Source organism: Meles meles, chromosome 20, assembly GCF_922984935.1.
Source record: "Meles meles chromosome 20, mMelMel3.1 paternal haplotype, whole genome shotgun sequence".
Lineage (NCBI taxonomy): Eukaryota > Metazoa > Chordata > Mammalia > Carnivora > Mustelidae > Meles > Meles meles.
In genome coordinates, this window is record NC_060085.1 from 31,169,683 (window position 1) to 31,189,835 (window position 20,153).

Below are 20,153 nucleotides of genomic sequence, written 5' to 3' on the forward strand. Positions count from 1 at the left end.
TATTTATTCATTTGTTCTGTTTTTGAGACTTCACATATAAGTGAAATCATAGAGCATTTGTCTTTTTCTATCAGACTTATTTCACTTAGAATAACATTCTCTAGGTCCATCCATGTTGTAGCAAATGTCAAGATCTCATTCTTTTTTACAGCTAAGTAATATTCTCAAGGGTGTCCATGTACACACACACACACACACACACATCTTCATTACCCTTTCATCTATCAATGGACACTTAGGTTGCTTCTATACCTTGGCTACTGTAAATAATGCTGCACTGAACACAGGGGTGCAGAGATCTTTTCAAATTAGTGTTTTTGTTTTCTTTGGGTAAATACCCAGTAGTGGATTTACTGGATCATATCATATTTCTCTGTTTAATTTTCTGAGGAACCTCCACACTGCTTTCCGAAGTGACTGCATCAATTTACATTCTCCCCAACAGTGCATGAGCATTCCTTTTCCTCCATGACCTCACCAACTCTTACAAGCCAGTGTGTCTCAGAGTGCTCACTGCAGAGGGTCCCCTAGTGGGGTGACTAGAGCTGAGGTGAGGTTCTGGCTGAGGCACTCCATGCAGGGCATGCCCGACCTGGAACCCAGGTCCTTGGGTGACTGGAACCAAGGTGGGCATGGACTGGGTTTCCTGGAGCATTCTGCACAGGGGGTGCCCTTGTGGGGGTCGGAGGAAGGGCTGGGGCAGACGCGGGCATGAGCTACCCGGTCCTGGAGCACCGTGTGCTGGGGTGCCCTAGCAAGCTGCCCAGGCCCAAGTGGTGTGGCTACAGAATGTTCTGGTGTGCTCTGTTCCTGTGTCACAGCAGCTAGAGCTTTAGTGAGCACCAACCAGAGATATCTGGGTATACAGAGGACTGGGGCCACCTTGGCCCCCCCAAGTGCTGGCATGGGCTAGGGGCCCTGCGCTTGCTGAGGCAACAAGCGTGCTATGGCTTCCAGACCCCTGCTCCTGTCATGTGTAAGGGGTGTGAACCCGCGGCTCACCAGCCTTTCTGACCCAGAATTCCACCGGCTCCCTGGCCAGCTGACGGCTTTCTAGGATGAGTCCCTTTGTATTCTTTTAAACTGTGGTTTTTGGGGCACTTGGGCGGCTCAGGTGGTTAAGCTTCTGCCTTTGGCTCAGATCATGATCTCAGGGTCCTGGTATCAAGCCCCCCATTGGGCTCCATGCTCAGCAGGGGCCCTGCTTCCCCCCCCCACCCACCGCCTGCCTCTCTGCCCACTTGTGATCTCTCTCTCTCTGTCAAACAAACAAATAAAATCTTTTTAAAAATAAAAATAAAAAAATAAACTGTGGCTTTTTTTCTGTGCCCTCCAGGTCCATCAGTAGGTCTCTCCCTTCTGCAGCTGGCAGCTTTGAGAGTGCAAGTCCCTTTAGTTACCCTGTCCCTGTCGCTTACGGTTTGTGTGGTCTCTTCAGCTTTTGTCATACAGAAGCTATTCAGTCAGCCCTCAGTTCTTCCTCAGGAGGAACTGCTCCATAAATAAGTGCAGATTTGTCCCTGTGGAGGAGGTGAGCTCAGGGTCTTTCCACATCATCACCCTGGACCAGAACCCCACCGCGGTTGTTACTGTTAAGTGCAAAGTACATGGCATGAGGTCTGACACATGCTAACCACGATTTATATTTCATTCTATCCTCTCAAGGATACTCACCACACTTGAAACTGAACAAGGACTGGGTAAGTATGTATTTAATGTCTCCCCTCCTGAAATGTGAACTCCATTAGGGCTGTGCCCTTCGTGTTCCCCACAATGTCATCCACTTCTCCTATAGAGCCCGGCACTTCGAAAGCAAATGGATAAAGAAGGTAGGCATCATATTCAGTCCACCTTGTGGACTGAAAACCAGGACTCCAGAGTTTGATAACTCAAACTGGCTGATGACAAAGGTTTTTTGATTTTTTTTTTTTCCTTCACCCTAGTTCCTTCCTTCCCTAAGGGTCTTGCCTGCCTGGTGTGGAACCTCTTCTGTCTGCTGGAGAACCGCTGGTTGTTTTGCTGGTGCTGCCTACACCCTGGGACCAAGCCATCCGTTAAGAATAGTTTACTGTTGCTCCAGTGCTCACCATGTGGACGTGTACACAAGCTACATGGTTCTGGGGTAGAATACAAGGTGGTGAAATTGCTGCTTCATATTCATGAAGAGGAAACATCTGACATTTTTGAGCTGTGTCCTGGCCACACTTCAGAAGGTGCATAAATATCCTTCCAGAGGCAGAACAAATGTTCACTCCCCTGTCAGATTTCAGGAAATGCCCTTGTTAGCCAGGAGACAGCAGTGCTTGGGGGACATCTCATTGCCTCCTGCTTCATCACAAAGCCTTCCTCAGGGAGGAGAGATGTTACAAAGGTGGTCTCCATCTACTGCCAAATTAATGATCTAATTTAAAAAGAAGGAGGGCTGAGGATCTGCTTCTCTGTGCCTGGAAACTAACTGGTACTCAGTTGAGACCTTAGAGTTCATTTGAAAATCAATTGTAGAAAAAGAGCTTCAACTAAATCCTCAGGCCTTATAAGCTTTAATGAAATAAAGAATTTTCCTGAAAATCTATAATGTTTAATGCAGATAGATTCTAGGTCTCAAAGATGGAAGATAAACAAACAAATACAGAATGGTGAAGGGCAGTCAATTCAGTGACTTGACCTCATCTATCAGTCCTTCCCTCCATTGCCAGAGCCAAGCAACCTCAAGGTTGTTTTAGGAACACACACACATACATCAGTATTTAATGACTGTACAGGGTACAGGGTAAAGCTGGCCCAACTCCCACTTTTTGATCCTTTCCCACTCTACAAAAGCATGTCATTCTGACATAAATGAGAAAAATACCTAGAAGTTAGAGTAAATAAGGTTAAGAACACCCACAACAACTTGGTTGCTGCTAATGAATGGCACACAGGTACTGGCAAGAGTAGACTGTAGTATCAGACAGCCCAGAGTTCAAGTCCCAACCCTACCAGTTGCTGGCTTTGTCCACCTGAGCAAGTTACTTAGTCTCTGGGGTTTGGCTGCCCCACCTTTCAAATGGGAACCCTAACAATGCTCCTATGTAGGATTTGGATGAGGATTCACTGAACCAATGCATATCAACTGGTGAGCATATAAGTGGCACTGGGAAAATGGGACAGCCACATGTAGAAGAATGAAACTGGATTGTTTTCTTACACCATACACAAAGATAAACTCAAAATGGATGTGAGACCTAAATATAAGACAGAACTCCATCAAAATCCTGAAGGAGAACACAGGCAGCAACCTCTTTGATCTTGGCCACAGCAACTTCTTGCTAGACCCGTCTCCAAAGCCAGGGAAACAAAAGCGAAAGATGAACTATTGGGACTTCATCAAGATAAAAAGTTCTTCCACAGCAAAAGAACCAGCCAACAAAGCTAAAACTCCCAATGTACAGAACAGAGAAGATATTTGCAAATGACATCAGATAAACTGCTAGTATCCAAGATCTATAAGGAACTTACCAAACTCAGCTGCCAAAAAACAAACAATCCAGTCAAGAAATGGGCAGAAGACACGAACAGACATTTCTCCAAAGAAGACATTACAAATGGCCAACAGACACATGAAAAAATGCTCCATATCACTTGGTATCAGGGAAATACAAATCAAAACCACACTAAGATACCACCTTATACAGTCAGGATGGCTAAAATTAACAAGTCAGGAAACAACAAATGGCAAAGATGCAGAGAAAGGGAACGCCTCTTATACTGTTGGTGGGAATGCAAGCTGTAGAGCCACTGTGGAAAAGAGTATGTGGTTCCTCAAGAAATTAAAAATAGCACGACCCCACCTGCACCCCAGTATTCATAGCAGCAATGTCCATAATGGCCAAAATGTGGAAAGGCCAAGATGTCCACTGACTGATAAATGGAAGAAGTGATTATACACACACACACACACACACACACACACACACACACACACACACAGGAATTTTACTCAGCCATTAGAAAGTATGAATACTTATCATTTACATTGATGTGGATAGAACTGGAAGGTACTATGCGGAGCTAAATAAGTCAATCAGAGAAAGACAATTATCATATAGTTTCACTCATATGTGAAACATAAGAAACAGGGCAGAGGACCATAAGGGAAAGGAGGGAAAAGAGAATGGGAAGTTGCTGGAGGGTGAGGGGGGAACCACAAGAGGCTCTTAACTGTAGGAAACAAACTGAGCGTTGCAGGAGGCGTGATAGGTGGGGAGATGGGAGAATTGGGGGACGGGCCTTAAGGAGGGCCTGTGATGTGATGAACACTCAGTGTTATACACAACTGATAAATTATTGAACACTACATCCTGAAACTAAAGATGTACTACAAGTTAGTTAATTGAATTTAAATTTTAAAAATTGCTGAACATAGTGTCTGTAATGGTGCCCATTACATTTACTACTGAATGTAATAAAAGTTAGCTATTATTTTTAAATAGAATATCATACAGCATGAAAAAAGATAATATTTTCTCATTAGCACCAAAAGATGTCGTGATAGATTGTCAAAGCAGATAATTCTAATGGTAGAGGTATAGTGAAGTTGGGGGATAGGAGCATGACCCTGGATTGAGAACAGGACAGGCAGGAAAACTGATGAGAATATGTCCTAACTGTGACTTTGCAGGGGTAGGAAAGAAACTGAAACCTACTCTGCTGAGTGAAACAAGTGGGTTAGTAATATTTTTTGGTTATTCTCCTGATAATGTCAATTTAGAAATCAAATAGCTATCTTTATGTGTATAGACACTTTAAAGAAACCTGAAAAGATACATACTAACATTTAGTAGTGGTTGTCTGGGGTGACAGGATTACAGGTGGTTTTTCCAACCATGTGCTTTAGATTTTTTTCTAAAATCATTTTCTACATCATCTATTTTTTAATCATTTCTGTAGTACATATTTATCATTTTTATGTTATAATTTACTTTACAATAACTTTAAACACCTCTCCCTAGATGGGAAAATTACAAATTTTACCTTCACTGAGTCAAGGAGCTTGTCAGTTTCTAAAATAAAATGCACCTTTGGGTCCAAAAGATACCTTTCACCAAAAGTAAAAGAACCTGGGGCAAATTTTAGAAGAGATCTGGGACTCTAGAAACAGTAGACAGTAGTAGGTTAGCAGCAAAAGCAGTTCCAGACATTTCCTATTTCTCTACCCTGGCCCCCAGCCTTGACCTTGTACCTCCCCTACCCCAAACCCAGGCCTTGAAAGTAGGGAGTGGATTGATTCTATGAATTTTCAACTCTCTCCTACTGTTTCTATGCAGCAGATGTGAATAAGCACCATCCTCCCCCTCCAAACTAATATATTTATGATGGCACTTTCCAGGTGCCAGACTTAGGGTGAAGGAGTGCGTGTGTGCATGTGTATAATTTAATCCTGACCACAATCATGCAGGAAGATCCTTGTACAGACAAAGTAACTGAGGCTCAGCCTTGCTTGTGGTCCCACAGCCAGTGCACAGCGGAGCTCGAACTCACCCCCACATCGTGCAGACACAACATACCCTCCTGAAGCACTCTGACCCCTGTCACTTCCTTCCTTGCTCCACTTTCCCCACGAGAACAAAGTTTCTCCTAGGGAAACATCTGTTTTAAAGCCACTGAGGAGTTATAATGGCTTTGCTTATTGGAAAATATATAGCTTCATTTCAAAAATATAGCCAGATATGAACTGACTTCTACTTCACTTAGATTAAAAAAAAAAAAAAAAAAGGTCAGTCATAAAGACCGAATACGCTCTGTCATCCAGTGTGAGGACACCTGCAGCTTATGCCTGCCAACAGTCCTTCCCCTTCCAATCACAGTGCCTCAGTCTGAGAATGTCTTTGCTACAGCACACACTCTCAATGGGACTGTCAGCCATGGGAGTATGTCCTTCGCCATGGGATGGGTTGTAACCTCAGGTCAGCTGGTAAGACTTCCCCTTGTGGGGATCAGATTCAGGGTGAGATGGCCCAAGAATGGATGGGGTTGGAGGAGAGTCATACCAGTGATGCAGTATCCACTATATCCTGCTGCCAGGCTTTGTAGGGTTAAGCCGCTCGGTTTTTTCCATAGCTTGGTTATTTCCTTTAATAACTTATTGCTGTTGTTATTGTTTTTGCTGCTGCTGTTGCTATATTGTTGTTACATTATTATCATTATTATTATTATTATGGCTTAATTTAACCAGTTGTCAGTTCATGTTTTGGTTTTTAATTTATTTTTAAAAAATTTTAAATTAACACATAATGTATTATTTGTTTCAGGGATACAGGTCTGTGAATCATTAGTCTTACACACACTTACATACCCTCCCCAATGTCTATCCTCCAGCCACCCCATCCCTGCCACCTGCCTCCCCTCCACGAACCTCAATTTCTTTCCTGAGATTAAGAGTATCTTATGGGGGCATCTGGGTGGCTCAGTGGGTTAAAGCCTCTGCCTTTGGCTCAGGTCATGATCTCAGCGTTCTGGGATTGAGCCCCGCACTGGGCTCTCTGCTCAGCAGGGAGCCTCCTTCCCCCTCTCTCTCTACCTGCCTCTCTGCCTACTTGTGATCTCTCTGTCTGTCAAATAAATAAATAAAATCTTAAAAAAAAAAAGAGCCTCTTATGGTTTGTCTCCCTCTCTGGTTTCATCTTGTTTCATTTTCCCCTCCCTTCCCCTATGATCCTCTATCTTGTTTCTCAAATACCTCATATCAGTGAGATCATATGATAATTGTCTTTCTCTAATTGACTTATTTCATTTAGCATAATACTGTCTAGTTCCATCCACATCGTTGCAAATGGCAAGGTTTGGGGGTTTTGATGGCTGCATAATATTCCATTGTATATATGTACCACATCTTCTTTATCCATTCATCTATTGATGGACATCTAGGCTTTTTGCATAGTTTGGCTATTATGGACATTGCTGCTATAAACATTGGAATGCATGTGCCCCTTCAGATCACTACATTTGTATCTTTAGTGTAAATACCAGGCTGGTTTGATGTTTGCAAATTATTTTAATATTTGTTTGTCCTGGAGGGTTTTTATTTCTCCTTCTTTGGAGAATGATAGCCTCCATCATTGATAGCCTAGCTGGATATAGTACTCTTGGCTGCATATTTTTCTTGTTTAGTGCTCTTAATATATCATGCCAGTCCTTTCTGGCCTGCCAGATCGCTGTGGATAGGTCTGCTGTAAATCTAATATTTCTACCATTTTATGTTACAAACCTCTTGCCCATACCTGCTTTCAGGATTTTCTCTTTGTCTCTGAGGCTTGTAAGTTTTACTATTAGATGACATGGTGTTGACCTATTTTTATTGACTTTGAGGTTCACTGTGCCTCTTGGATTTCGATTCCTGTTTCCTTCCCCAAATTAGGGAAGTTCACCACTATAAATTGTTCCAATATACCTTCTCCACACACTCCCCAACCCCCACTTCTTCTTCTTCTGGGATCTCCGTTACTCTAAATTGTTTCATCTTTGATATCACTTATTTCTTGAATTCTCCCTTCCTGGTCTAGTAGTTGTTTATCTCTCTTTTTCTCAGCTTCTTCATTCTCCATCATTTGGTCTTCTATATCACTACCTCTCTCTTCTGCCTCATTCATCCTAGCAGTAAGAGCCTCCGTTTTTTTTTTTTGTACCTCATGAATAGCTGTTTTGATTTCAACCTGGTTAGATTTTAGTTCTTTGATTTCTCCAGAAAGAGATTGTCTAGTATCTTCTATGTTTTTTTGAGCCCACCTAATATATTTATAATCATCATTCTGAACTCTAGTTCTGATATCTTACTCATGTCCATGTTGATGGTCCCTGGCTGTCAGTATTGCCTCTTGTTCTCTTTTGAGGGGTGAGTTTTTCTGCTTTGTCATTTTGTCCAGTGAAGAAGAGATGCATGAGGAGACAGAATGCTAAAAGGGTAACAATGACGCCAGAAAAATATACACTAAACACATCAGAAGAGATCTGAAAATGGGGGGGGGGGGGGAAGAAAAGAAAAAAAAATATCAGGCTGGTAAACAGAACAGAGCCACACACTTGATTTTGGGTATATTTTGGTCTGTTAGAGGAAACTGCTTCCCAAAATTTTAAAGAAAGAAAAACTTACATATACACAAAAATAAGGGTAAATATGATGAAGGGTTAGAATAGAACTATAATGATGAAAATTTTAAAAGATTTTAAAAAAGGAATTAATAAGATAAGAAGTTGGTTGAAAAAGAAAGAAAAAAATTTAAAAAAAAGAGGAGAGAATGATCAGGCAGGAGACTAGAACAAAGCCATATACTAGATTTAGGGTACATTTTAGTCTGTTAGAAGAAACTGTATCCCAAAATTTCAAAGGAAGAAAACTTATAATATATACCAAAAATAAGGCTAAATACAATGAAGGGATAGTAATATGACTCTGAAAATTAAAAAAGATTTTAAAAAGGTTATTGATAAGATGATGGTTAAAATAGGAGGAAAAAAATTCCAAAAAAATAGAAAAAGGAAAAAAATAAAATTTTAAAAATATAATTTCGAAAGACTAAAGAATCAAGAGAAAAAAGCCATGAATTCTATGTGCTGTCCCCTAGTGTTAGGGTTCTGCAGTTCTCATGGATCGGTAAACTTGGTCTTGGCTGGATGTTCTTGCTGATGTTCTGGGGAGAGGCCTCTTGCAGTGATTCTCTTTGCCCTAGGTGGAATTGTGCCGCCCTTGCCAGGGGCTGGGCTAAGTGATCTCCTCGGGTTCACTCTTGGGAGCTTTTGTTCCCTAATTTTGTTCCCTGATCGCTTTCTGTAGAGCTCTGGAGGACGGGAATGAAAATGGCGGCTTCCCAGTCTCCGGCCCAGAGGAGTGGAGAGCTTGGGACCCCATTCCTCGGTGTACCCTCTGAGAAAAGCAGTCAATCCTTCCCATCTCCCTGGTCTCTAGCCACGCTCTGAGCTCACCCGGCCTGTGACTGGGCTTTCCCATCTCTGGTGCACAGCCCTGTTTGGAGTCTCCAAACTTGTGGGGTCCCTGCCCAAAGAGCAGTGGCCCAACTGTGCCACGGATCACAGTTTAAGGTAACCCAGAGCTGAGAGCTCACTCCTTGGCTCTATCTCTGCTCCAGGCTTTCCTGCTCCAATACCTGGGAGCTCTGCCACACTCAGACACCCCTGGTCTTTCTGTGATTCCACAGGACCTGAGACCACACTGTCCCCACAAGGGCTCCACCCCACGCTGAGCCTCTGGAGCAATGTCCCTCCGTGGAGCGGACTTCTAAAAGGTCTGACTTCTAAAGGTCTCATTTTGTGCTCCACTGCTCTCTCATTTGCTAGGAGCCGGTCCCTCCCCCCGCAGTTTCTCTTCCTGTATATCACCTCGGATTCACTTCTCCACATGTCCTACCTTCCAGAAAGTGGTCAATTTTCTGTTCACAGAATTGCTTCTCTTCTTCTTTTCTCTCTCCTGTTGAGTTTGTAGGTGTTCAGAATGGTTTGATAACTATCTAGCTGAACTCTGGGGACCCGAGGATATTAGGTTCCTACTCCTCCGCCATCTTGCTCCTCCCCCACCTGGTCAGTTCTTGCTGCTAACAACTACAAAATTCTATTTTATAACAGCAAAATTCATTTGAAATAACCAGGAGGGTATGTGCTATGGTGAGTGCTGTGAAGTGTGTAAGCCTGATGATTCATAGACCTGTACCCTGGGGGCAAATAATACATTGTATGTTAATTTTTTAAAAAATCTTTCATAAATAAATAAATATTATTTAAAAATAAAAACAAAGCCAACCGGGCCTTTGTTAGATAGTAGATAAGAACAAAATAAACCAAAACAAATTGAATCAGAGCAGTTTCACCAGCTGAAGCCCAGATATCAGCAGAAGCATTCTAAAATGGGTGTCTGGGGATACCTGGGTGGCTCAGTGGGTTAAAGCCTCTGCCTTTGGCTCAGGTCATGATCCCAGGGTCCTGGGATCGAGCCCCACATCGGGCTCTCTGCTCAGCAGGGAGCCTGCTTCCTCCTCTCTCTCTGCCTGCTTCTCTGCCTACTTGTGATCCCTGTCTGTCAAATAAATAAATAAAATCTTAAAAAAAAATAAAAAATAAAATAAAATGGGTGTCTGTACATCTTCTACCTCATTCTACATCCCCACTTCCCACCAAGCCCCATGTTTCCTTCCAGGCAAGCTCTGAGGTAGAGAAGTTTTGTCAATCTTTTCCATCCACCTCTTTGCTCTGATGCCAGGACCAGCATGGAAAGGAACCAAAATGAAGCAGGGAGATGGGGAGTGAGGGTGAGAATGCAGGGCGGGATGCCTTATGTTTTAGACATTTGTTTCAAAAGCACTGAGAGTTAGGGAAGGTGTGGGGGCCCTGTAGAAATATATAAGCTCTCTGCCATCTCAAGATTGTAGCTGTGGGAATGGGACGTCACTTGGTCAGATCTCCCAGATCTCAGAGCACGCACTTCAGCCCCAGCTCTCAAAGCCAGGATGCAAGAGATTAAAGGATTAATCTGCTGCCCTGCCTGATCCGCTTTGATGATCAGGGCCACCAGAAATGGATAAAAGAAACTCCTGCTACCCTGGCCCAGCTCAGGTCCCATGCCCAAGTGGCTTGATGCTAATACTGGCCAGTGGGGTTCAAATGGCTGGGTGGGCCCAGGTGGAAAAAGAACAGAGCCTACCTATTCCTTTTATCTAAAAAAATTTTCTTTACTACTCTAGGATGCTGAAAAACACTATTGCTTTGGAAAAACAAAGTCAATGCCTGAAACAACTTTTTCTAGTATAGTCACCTCAGAACTTTTTGAGGAAAAGTTGTTTTAAAATATACCATTAGCAGGGGGACCTGGGTGGCTCAGTGGGTAAAAGCCTCTACCTTCGGCTCAGGTCATGATCCCAGAGTCCTGGGATCGAGCCCCGCATCGGGCTCTCTGCTCAGTGGGGAGCCTGCTTCCTCCTCTCTCTCTCTGCCTATCTCTCTGCCTACTGTGATCTCTGTCTGTCAAATAAATAAATAAATAAAATCTTTAGAAAAATATATATACCATTAACAGGGGCACCTGGGTGGCTCAGTGGGTTAAAGCCTCTTCCTTCTGCTTGGGTCATGATCTCAGGGTCCTGGGATCGAGCCCCGCATCGGGCTCTCTGCTCAGCAGAGAGCCTGCTTCCCTTTCTCTCTCTGCCTGCCTCTCTGCCTGCTTGTGATCTCTGTCAAATAAATAAATAAAATCTTAAAAAAAAAATTACCATTAGCAAACTGGGATGTGAAGGTGTGGTATGGTGGAGTGGAATGTGTGTGAAAGAGAGAGAGAGAGAGAGATTGAACATGTATGTAGAAGGATATCCATTGGCTTTGCCTGCCCAGCAAACACTTTCCCTTCTTCTGGTAAAAAGCACCCTCTTTTCTCAATGAGAAATCACTGCACTCTCACTACAGAGGGTTCCAGTATGGCTGGGCCTGCTCACCACACCCAGAGGTGGTATCTGTCCTAGCCTTGATCCGCTGGTCTAGTTCATCCTCCACCCACGGTGAATGGCTCCAGAAGGGACACGTGACCCATGCCAACCCAACCAAGTGACCTAGGGCCTTTTGCTGGGACTCTCCACAAAGAGTATTCTCTTCACTCCAGCAGTTGCCAAGCTGGTAGGGCATGGCCTGAAGCTGCCAGGATCTTCCCCAGGCAGAGAAACAATACAGGGAAGAACAAAGTTGAGGTGTGGGGAGAGACTCCAGAACTGGTATCTCTGGAGTCTCTGGATCCAGCCACAGCTAAAACCAGGTCTATTCCTGGCCTTTCAAGTTGCTTGAGCAAATAAATCTCATTTTTGGCTTAAGCCAGTTTGACCTGGTGTCTGTCACTTGTAATCCAAAGAGACTTGAACAAGACAAGTACTGACCAGGAAGCAACTAGATCCTGGAGGAGGATGGAGAAAGAAACCCTAGCTTCTCCACTGCCCAAGGGTGAAGGGAGAGGGGAAAAGGGAGGAGTAATGAACTTGGAGCTCTCCCAAGGAGAGTGTTAATCTTGATCCTTTGACTGGTGACCTTTGCTTCAGAGGACTCGATTTCCCAGAAGCAGGCAACCCAAGAATCTAAAGTTTACTAGTGAATACAGTAAATAATTTAGCCACATTATTTCCTGGGACTCAAATCTTAATATTAACTACTCAGTGATTTCACAATGCCCATATTCACACCAAACTAGAAAGAAGCTCTTTCAAATAAACTAGCCACTATAGAAAAAAGTATCAGGATAACTATAGATATAATGGTAATTTCCAGAGACTCATTAGCACATTGATGACTATTAATTTTCAAAGTTAATTAATAGGTAGAAATGGCACTTTCTTTTAATTTATGTCATTAGTCAAATGAGCTTTCTAATTAAGATTTGCAATCTATAAATTTATAAATTGGTGAATAACTCTAAACATGGAAAATTATTAGTGAGCGTCTGCCTGGACTGAACTGGCTTCAGAACTTGAAAAAAAGGGGAGAACTAATTTCATTCCCCGGCGGTTTCTCAACAAATTCTTTAGTTCAATATATTCAAGTTATTCATTGCCATGCCATCATTGTAGTTCTGAATCTCATTTCCACTTTCTGTTAAATTCAAGTGAAATATTGTATCACATCAGATAAACAAGTTTGATCCTTAATGGCAATATCAATATTATTTGTAAAATGAAAACAAAAAGCTTACATTTGACAAATATAAAAATAAACCACACTTCTAAAACAAACACAAATAGAAATTTCATTGAAATGAGTCTGCGGCTGGACCTCACAAACATCACAGAGACAAAGGCTGTTTACTATTAAACACTAATTAGCAAACCAGTCAATAGTATTTGCACAAGATCTAATGGCAGTCTTACTCTACTCTCTCCGTGAAAAGAGCCAAGTACTTCAGCAAGTGGGAAGGAGAGAGTTACTGAATCAATTAACTAATATTTTTAAAGCATCTATTGAGGATTGGAGTGCCCAATGTGTTTGGAAGACCAGTGAAGTGGGAGCAGCAATCTTTTTGTTTTGAGATAATTTGCTACCTAATAATTAAAAACAGAAAGAAAACCAATGAAGCGATCCTATGGGGGAAAAAAAATCAGAGTTTGTTGGATTCCCTTACATTTATTTTAGTTTGTTGTTATTACTTTGAATTGCATATGGCAGGATGCCGTGAGATTTTCAATGCGTGGGGCTGGTTTCTAATGGTTTTAATCTAGCCTTGACGATGGGTATAACATTGGGGCATAGCATTCCAAATAGAGAGAATATCTGGTTCACATGAAAGAAGAAGAATATAAAGTAAAATGTCTTTTCAAACCATAAGAGACTCTTAATCTCACAAAACAAACTGAGGGTTGCTGGGGAGGAGTGGTAGGCAGAGGGTGGTTGGGTTATGGACACTGGGGAGGGTATGTGCTATGGTGAGTGCTGTGAAGTGTGTAAACCTGGTGATTCACAGACCTGTACCCCTGGGGCAAATACTACATTATATGTTAATTTAAAAAAATTGGGGCACCTGGGTGGCTCAGTGAGTTAAAGCCTCTGTCTTCAACTCAGGTCATGATCCCAGGTTCCTGGGATCGAGCCCCACATCAGGTTCTCTGCTCAGCAGGGAGCCTGCTTCCCCCTCTGTCTCTATCTGCCTCTCTGTCTACTTGTGATCTCTGTCTGTCAAATAAATAAGTAAATAAATATTTTTTTATTATTTTTTAAAGGAAAAAAATAAAATGTCTTTTTTTTAAGTAAAATGTCTTTTAATGACCATATAATAACTTAAAAAATATGCACATCACGTTAACATGGCCCAAAGGAAGATACGGCATAGCCACCTAATTAATAATGTATAAAAAATAGCCAATTATGGAAGAATAATTATAAAATTTAAATATACTAAGTCCAAATCACTTTCCTGATAAATAGACCTCTGAGGTCTAGAGGTGAAAGTTCACTCGGGATATATGTTCAGGATATATTCTCTCACTTACAGATTTTCTCTTAAGAAGAGTACTAGACCTCGAATGCTGTTCTCATTTATAGAAAAGAACTCACAGCACCTTTGTAACACAAAGAACAAGGAAGCTAGTGAAGGCGCCCTCCGGGGAGATGTGAACATCCTTTAGAAAGGCTATAGTTGTTTGAGGGCAATGTCCCAACTCAGTTCAAATCTTCGCTTGTGGCATTTAATAGTTGTGTGACTTTGAGTAATTGACCTAACCCCCCTCCTTTTTCTTTGACCTAACCCTTTCTGAGCCTCAGTTGCTTTACTGGTAAAATGGAGATAGTATCAGGACCTCACTCATGAGACTGTTGTACAGATTAAATAAGAAATCATACATGGGGTTTAGACATGGGGGAGGGTATGTGCTATGGTGAGTGCTGTGAAGTGTGTAAACCTGGCGATTCACAGACCTGTACCCCTGGGGCTAATAATACATTATATGTTTATTAAAAAATTAAAAAATCACTAAAAAAAAAGAAATCATACATAAAGCAAGCAATGTGCCAAATGCTTTGCATATAAATTTCTTGTTTAGTTGGTAAACAAGGGGCTTTGATTTCGTATTCTCCACACAAAACGCTGTTATTTCTTCCATCCAAGTACTAACCAGGCCCGACCCTGCTTAGCTTCCGAGATCAGACGAGATGTTATTTCTTAAAACTGTAACCAGTCATCAACCCTTTTGCCTTGGCAGGGATGGTCCTATAGGAGGCCAAGGCTGCTATTTCCACTGAACAGTAGCCTGGAAATTCTGGGCTTCAGGCTTGAGCAGTCTTGACATTCCTCTGCATAGTGAGACTTACCTCATAGTAACTCTGGACGGCATTCATGAAGGCTTCGTCAGCCACGATCTGGGTCTCCCCATTGAGGAAAGCCTGAAACCGGTCCTTGACTGTCTGCAGCTGCTGTTTGCTGATCTGTAAGGAACAGAGGAAGAGGGAACAGTGAGGACTTGTTCTAGACCAGGATCGTGGCTACATGGAATATGCCAGACCCACTGGTGTGCTAGAGCTGACTTGCTCGGGCATGCAGGAAATGATTGTTAAATTTGCAGGAATTTTGTGAGGTGGTTGTTTACTAAAAAATAATATAAATTCCTGTTAAATAAATTACATTGAAAACAAGGGTAACACATACTCAAATTCATTGCTTCCTGATTATTTTAGCGTTATCTGTGCTTTTGAAGTTACTAACATCTATTGTATTTGTATAGTGGAAATGATACACAACGGGTGCTACCATATACCTCCTCCCAAATGCACATTCAGTGACATCTTACTGCAAGCTAGGTATCCGTCAGGATGGGAGCATTTACACCAGGAAAATTGGCAAGTGCTACAAGTCAGGTATTTTTGTTTTTTAGTTTTTGTTCTTTTCATGAGAGATGGTTGTTTAACACGCCATAACACAGGCCCCTCAGATGGTCTGAAATATTCTGTTTCGCAAAACTCTGGTCATCAAAACAGTATGGTTTTAGCATAAAAACAGTCCCCCAGAAATAAACCCATGAGTACACAGGCAATGATAACTGTCAAGGGCTCCAAGATACTCAGTGGGAAAAGGATACACTAGTCAATAAACAATGTTGGAGAACTGGGTATTCACATGCAAGAGAATGAAATCAGACCCCTACCTTACACCACTCACAAAAACTAACTTAAGTGAATTAAAGACTTAAATATAAGATACCCAACGTAAAACTATTGAAGAAAACATAGAAGGAAACCTCCTTGACATGGCTCTTGGGAATGAATTTTTAGATACAACCTCAAAAGCTCAAGCAACACCAGCAAAAACCAAATGGGACTACATCCCTACAATAATCTACTGCACAGCAAGAGAAACAAAAAGTAAAATGAGAAGGCAATTTATGGAATGGGAGAAAGTATTTGTAAACCATTTACCTGGTAAGGGGTTAATACCCAAAATATACAAGGAATTCATAAAATAGCAAAAAAAAAAAAAAATCCAATAAAAAATGAGCAGAGGACTTGATATTTTTCCAAAGAAAGCATACAGATAGTACACAGAAGGATACATAAGATCACTTCTCAGGGAAATGCAAATCAAACCCACAATGAAGTATCACCTCATACCTGTTCGAATGGTTATCATTTAAAACAAAACAAAACAAAACAAATTAAAAAAAAAAAAAAAAAAGAAGAGATAAATGCCAGCAAGGTTGTAGAGAAAATGGAACCCTCGTTCCATCCTCTTGGTAGCAATGTAAATTGGTGCAGCCACTATGGAAAACAGTACAGAGTTTCCTCAAAAAATTAAAAATAGAAGTACTATATGATTTAGCAATTCCACTTGGGGGATATATTCCAAGGAAAGGGAAACACTACCTGAAAGAAATAGCAGCACTCCGGGGCGCCTGGGTGGCTCAGTCGGTTAAGCCTCTGCCTTCGGCTCAGGTCCTGATCTCAGGGTCCAGGGATCAAGCCCTACATTGGGCTCTCCACCAGTGGGGAGCCTGTGTCCCTCGTCTCTCTCTGTCTGCCTCTCTGCCTACTTGTGATCGCTCTCTCTCTGTGTCAAATAAATAAATAAATAGAAATAGCAGCACCCCTATGTTCAGTGCAGCATTATTCACAATAGAGGAGACATGGAAATAACCTAAGTGACCATCGATGGATGAATGGATAAAGAAAATGTGACACACACACACGTACTCACACATGCTTATTACTCAGCTTAAAAAAAAAAAAAAAGGGAAATCCTGCCATTTTTGTCAACATGGATGGACCTAAAAGGTATTATACGAAATGAAGTAAGTTAGAAGGAGAAAGACGAATACTGCATATTCTCACTCATATGTGGATTCTAAAAAATGTTGAACTTCTAGAAACAGAGTAGAATGGTAGTTGTCAAGGCCTGAGGAGTGGGGGAAACGGGGAGATGTTGAACAAAGCATACGAACTTCCAACTCGAAGATTTAAGTTCTGAGGATATAGAGTATAGCATGGTGACTAAAATTAACAGCACTGTATTAGATGCTGGAAAGTTGTTAAGAGAGTAGATTCCACAGCCCTTTATACTTGTTACTTATGACTCAGTTTGTTAGATGATATGTCTCTCTTGTTATTTGCTCATCGATGTTTCCCCAGGGCCAAGTTTGTGCTTTATGTGAGACAGGCGCTCCATAAGCTCGTGTTGAATAAATGAGTGCAGTATATGAAAGAGAAATTATTTTCAAATATCCTTTAATCAGTTCTGACTTATATAAAAAGAAAAAAAAACTTTGCTGTTTTTACTATTATTTATACTTTATAAACTTTATACATTATATATTATTTATATAGTATATACATAATATACGATATATATTATATGTAATAATATATGATATATATTATGTGTAATAATATACGATGTATATTATATGTAATAATATACATATATATTATTTATACTTTATAAACTGATCATGGGATGCTGTGTCTAAGAACCACTATTGTAGAAGAAAGGGTAAGAAGAACATTCTGGTCCCAGTTCTATCAACCATTGTGTCATCTTGGAAAAGCCACATTCTCTGAATTGGCCAGAGGGTTAAAACCCCTTCTAGAATGGGGCTGGGTTTAAATAAATAAATGTGATATCATCTTTAGGTTTCTCGCTTGGAAAATGGTGATAATTCTAATTACTGCCTTGGCATACTTACAGCTATTTGATAACAAGATATGAGTTCTTTTTTAAAATTATGAGTTTCTATATACATTTAATGCATTGTCATCATCAGAATCAATACAAGTCTTGCTAGGAGAAAATAATGTTTAGAGCTATAGGAGGCTGAAGCCTGGCTTGAGTTTGGACTCAATCAGGAAACAAAGTAGAGTTTTGAGAATGGACAGAGATGGGAGGTGAGGCGCTTTAGCTGATTTTGTAACTTCGGGAAAAGTGGGACTAGTCAGGGGCAGATATAAAAGAGGTAGGTTGCCAGGTTGATATTTGTCACGTTCTACTAGAGCCCCATTGTCTAAGGCTAACCACATGTATAATTTTACATTTTCTGGAAGTCACATTTTAAAAAGCAAAAAGAAATAAACGAATTAAATATTAATATACTTTGCTGAAGCTAATATGTCAAAAATATTATTTCAACATATAATTATTACATAAATGATTAATGAACTATTTTACATTCTTCCCTTGTGCTATATCATTGAAATCTGGTGTTATTTTACACCCACAGTACATCTCAATTCCGAATCACCACACTGCCAGTGTCCAAGAGCCACGTGTGGCTGGTGGCTACCGCGTTGGACAGCCAGGCCTAGAGTATGGAACAAACTCACTACTAAGCCAGCCAAGCAGGCTTTCCTGGTCAGACCCAGAGATCCTGGTATCACTGGAGTTATACAGAAAAATCATAGTTATTTGTATGCATGTGAAAACATTTCAACTGAATTATTAGGGACCAGTTGATTTTCTCAGAAAAATGGCACCATAACATAAATTTCTCTGAAGCAGGTCAGCCTCAACTGGCCTAAGTCACAAATCCTTACTGTACAGTAAATACCAACCGAGGCTCTCACAGAATTTACACTCAGAATTCCTTCCAGGGCCGGAACCAACTCTGCATGAGGGGGGTTGGGGTGAGGCAATGGGGTGGGAGAGGGAGTGGCCACCAACACGTCTTGCTTTTGCCTTGAATCTCAAGTAACTGAAATGAAAGTAAGTATACACCCCTGAATGATGGGGATTGATTGTTGACCCAAGCCAGATTCATTATCACTCTGACCTTGGTTTAAATAACCAGAGCGCTCAGCTCCTCAAGAAACATTTACAGAGCATGGCCTGCCCGGCCCTACCGAGCACCCTGCGGTTTCAGTGGTCCACAAAACAACTCAACCTCTGATCTCCCAGGCCAGGGCAGGACAACGGGGAGTCCAGAGAAATAAAGGAGTGTCCTCAGGCACACACCTCATAGTCTAGATGGAGAGGAAAAAACAATAGTATGAAACGCTTAAAAGGAGAAGGCCTTCAGGAGCATTAAGGTCAGTCAGATTCGGAGAACACCCATCGGGAAGCCCCAGGAAACAGCTCCTACGTCCACAGACACTTCAGGCTCCCTGCGGGAGAGTCAGGGGCACAGATTCCAGATTTCAGAGACGGAGCTATGCTTCTGTCTGGGTTTGATGCCTGCCAGTCTACGTCCACTATTTTTCTCGCCCCTAATTAAACCAGCAAAGCATCTCTTGAGTCACCACACTCACTGCGTCTTGCTGGGCAGACGATTACCCTCTCTACCCCTCGGTTTTTCATCTGTGAAAGAGGGCCAACGCTGACCTCACAGGATTGTTACGAAAATTAACTGGCGATAAGTGAAGTATTCACTGCAGAACCTGGTGCAGCATAGAGGACCAGTAAACAGTAGCTGCTGTGATCTGTGATGATGTATCTGCTGCTCTGAGGCCTTGCGCATTCTGTTCCCCCCAGCAAGCATGCCTGTGGGAAGATTCCAGACGTGTGTTCCAAATCCAGTCCGATGCTCCTTCCCAGACCTCCCTGGGTGGGGCTGGCTTCCTCCTCAGTATTTTAGTCACAGTCCTAAGGGTACATGGGTCATACTGCCAAGCAGAAGTTCATTTAGATGCCAGGGCTCAGAGGCAGGGTCGGAAGTCAAGAGTTGGGAACAGAGCCTTGAGGTCAAAGAGATGTGGGTTCAAATCCTGGTGAGAAAACTCATTTCCAAGGGTAAACTTTGGCAAATGAATTTCCCCAAGCCTTGGTTCTTCATGTATAAAATAGGTATTATAAGAACTGCTCCCAGGGTTGCTGGAAAGATAAAAAGAACAAGGGAGGACGTGCCTAAAGATCTTAGCACGCTGCCTGGCACAAAAGAAGAGTTAAATGGTACAGGGCAGACCATAAACTTAGTAGCCTTGAGGCCCACATGGTGTAGCCTCTGTCTACTGCCAGCTTTGTTGGGCCTCACTCTGCTCTCCACCTACTCTGCTCCAGCCACCCGGACCTCTGTTCTCTTTCTTAAGTGTGCCCCAGCACTTCTTCCCTGAGAGCCTTTGCACTTGCCATTCCCCCTGCCTGCGATACTCTTCCCCATCTCCCCATGGCTGCCACCTATTCCCCTGCGAGGGCTCAGCCAACTAGCCTCTCACAGGAGAGTCTTTGCTGA

General features: G+C 42.0%; 1 protein-coding gene across 23 annotated transcripts in view; it reads right to left on the bottom strand.

Annotated features, from left to right (window-relative positions):
* The window catches only part of CADPS (calcium dependent secretion activator), a 483,094-nt gene that overhangs the window by 352,036 nt on the left and 110,905 nt on the right, over window positions 1–20,153 (bottom strand). For all 23 annotated transcript variants that reach the window (XM_045990930.1, XM_045990927.1, XM_045990929.1 and 20 more), the window contains exon 2: window positions 14,818–14,931. In XM_045990930.1, coding sequence (XP_045846886.1) covers window positions 14,818–14,931 — 114 coding nt within the window. The remainder of the gene's footprint in view (window positions 1–14,817; window positions 14,932–20,153) is intronic.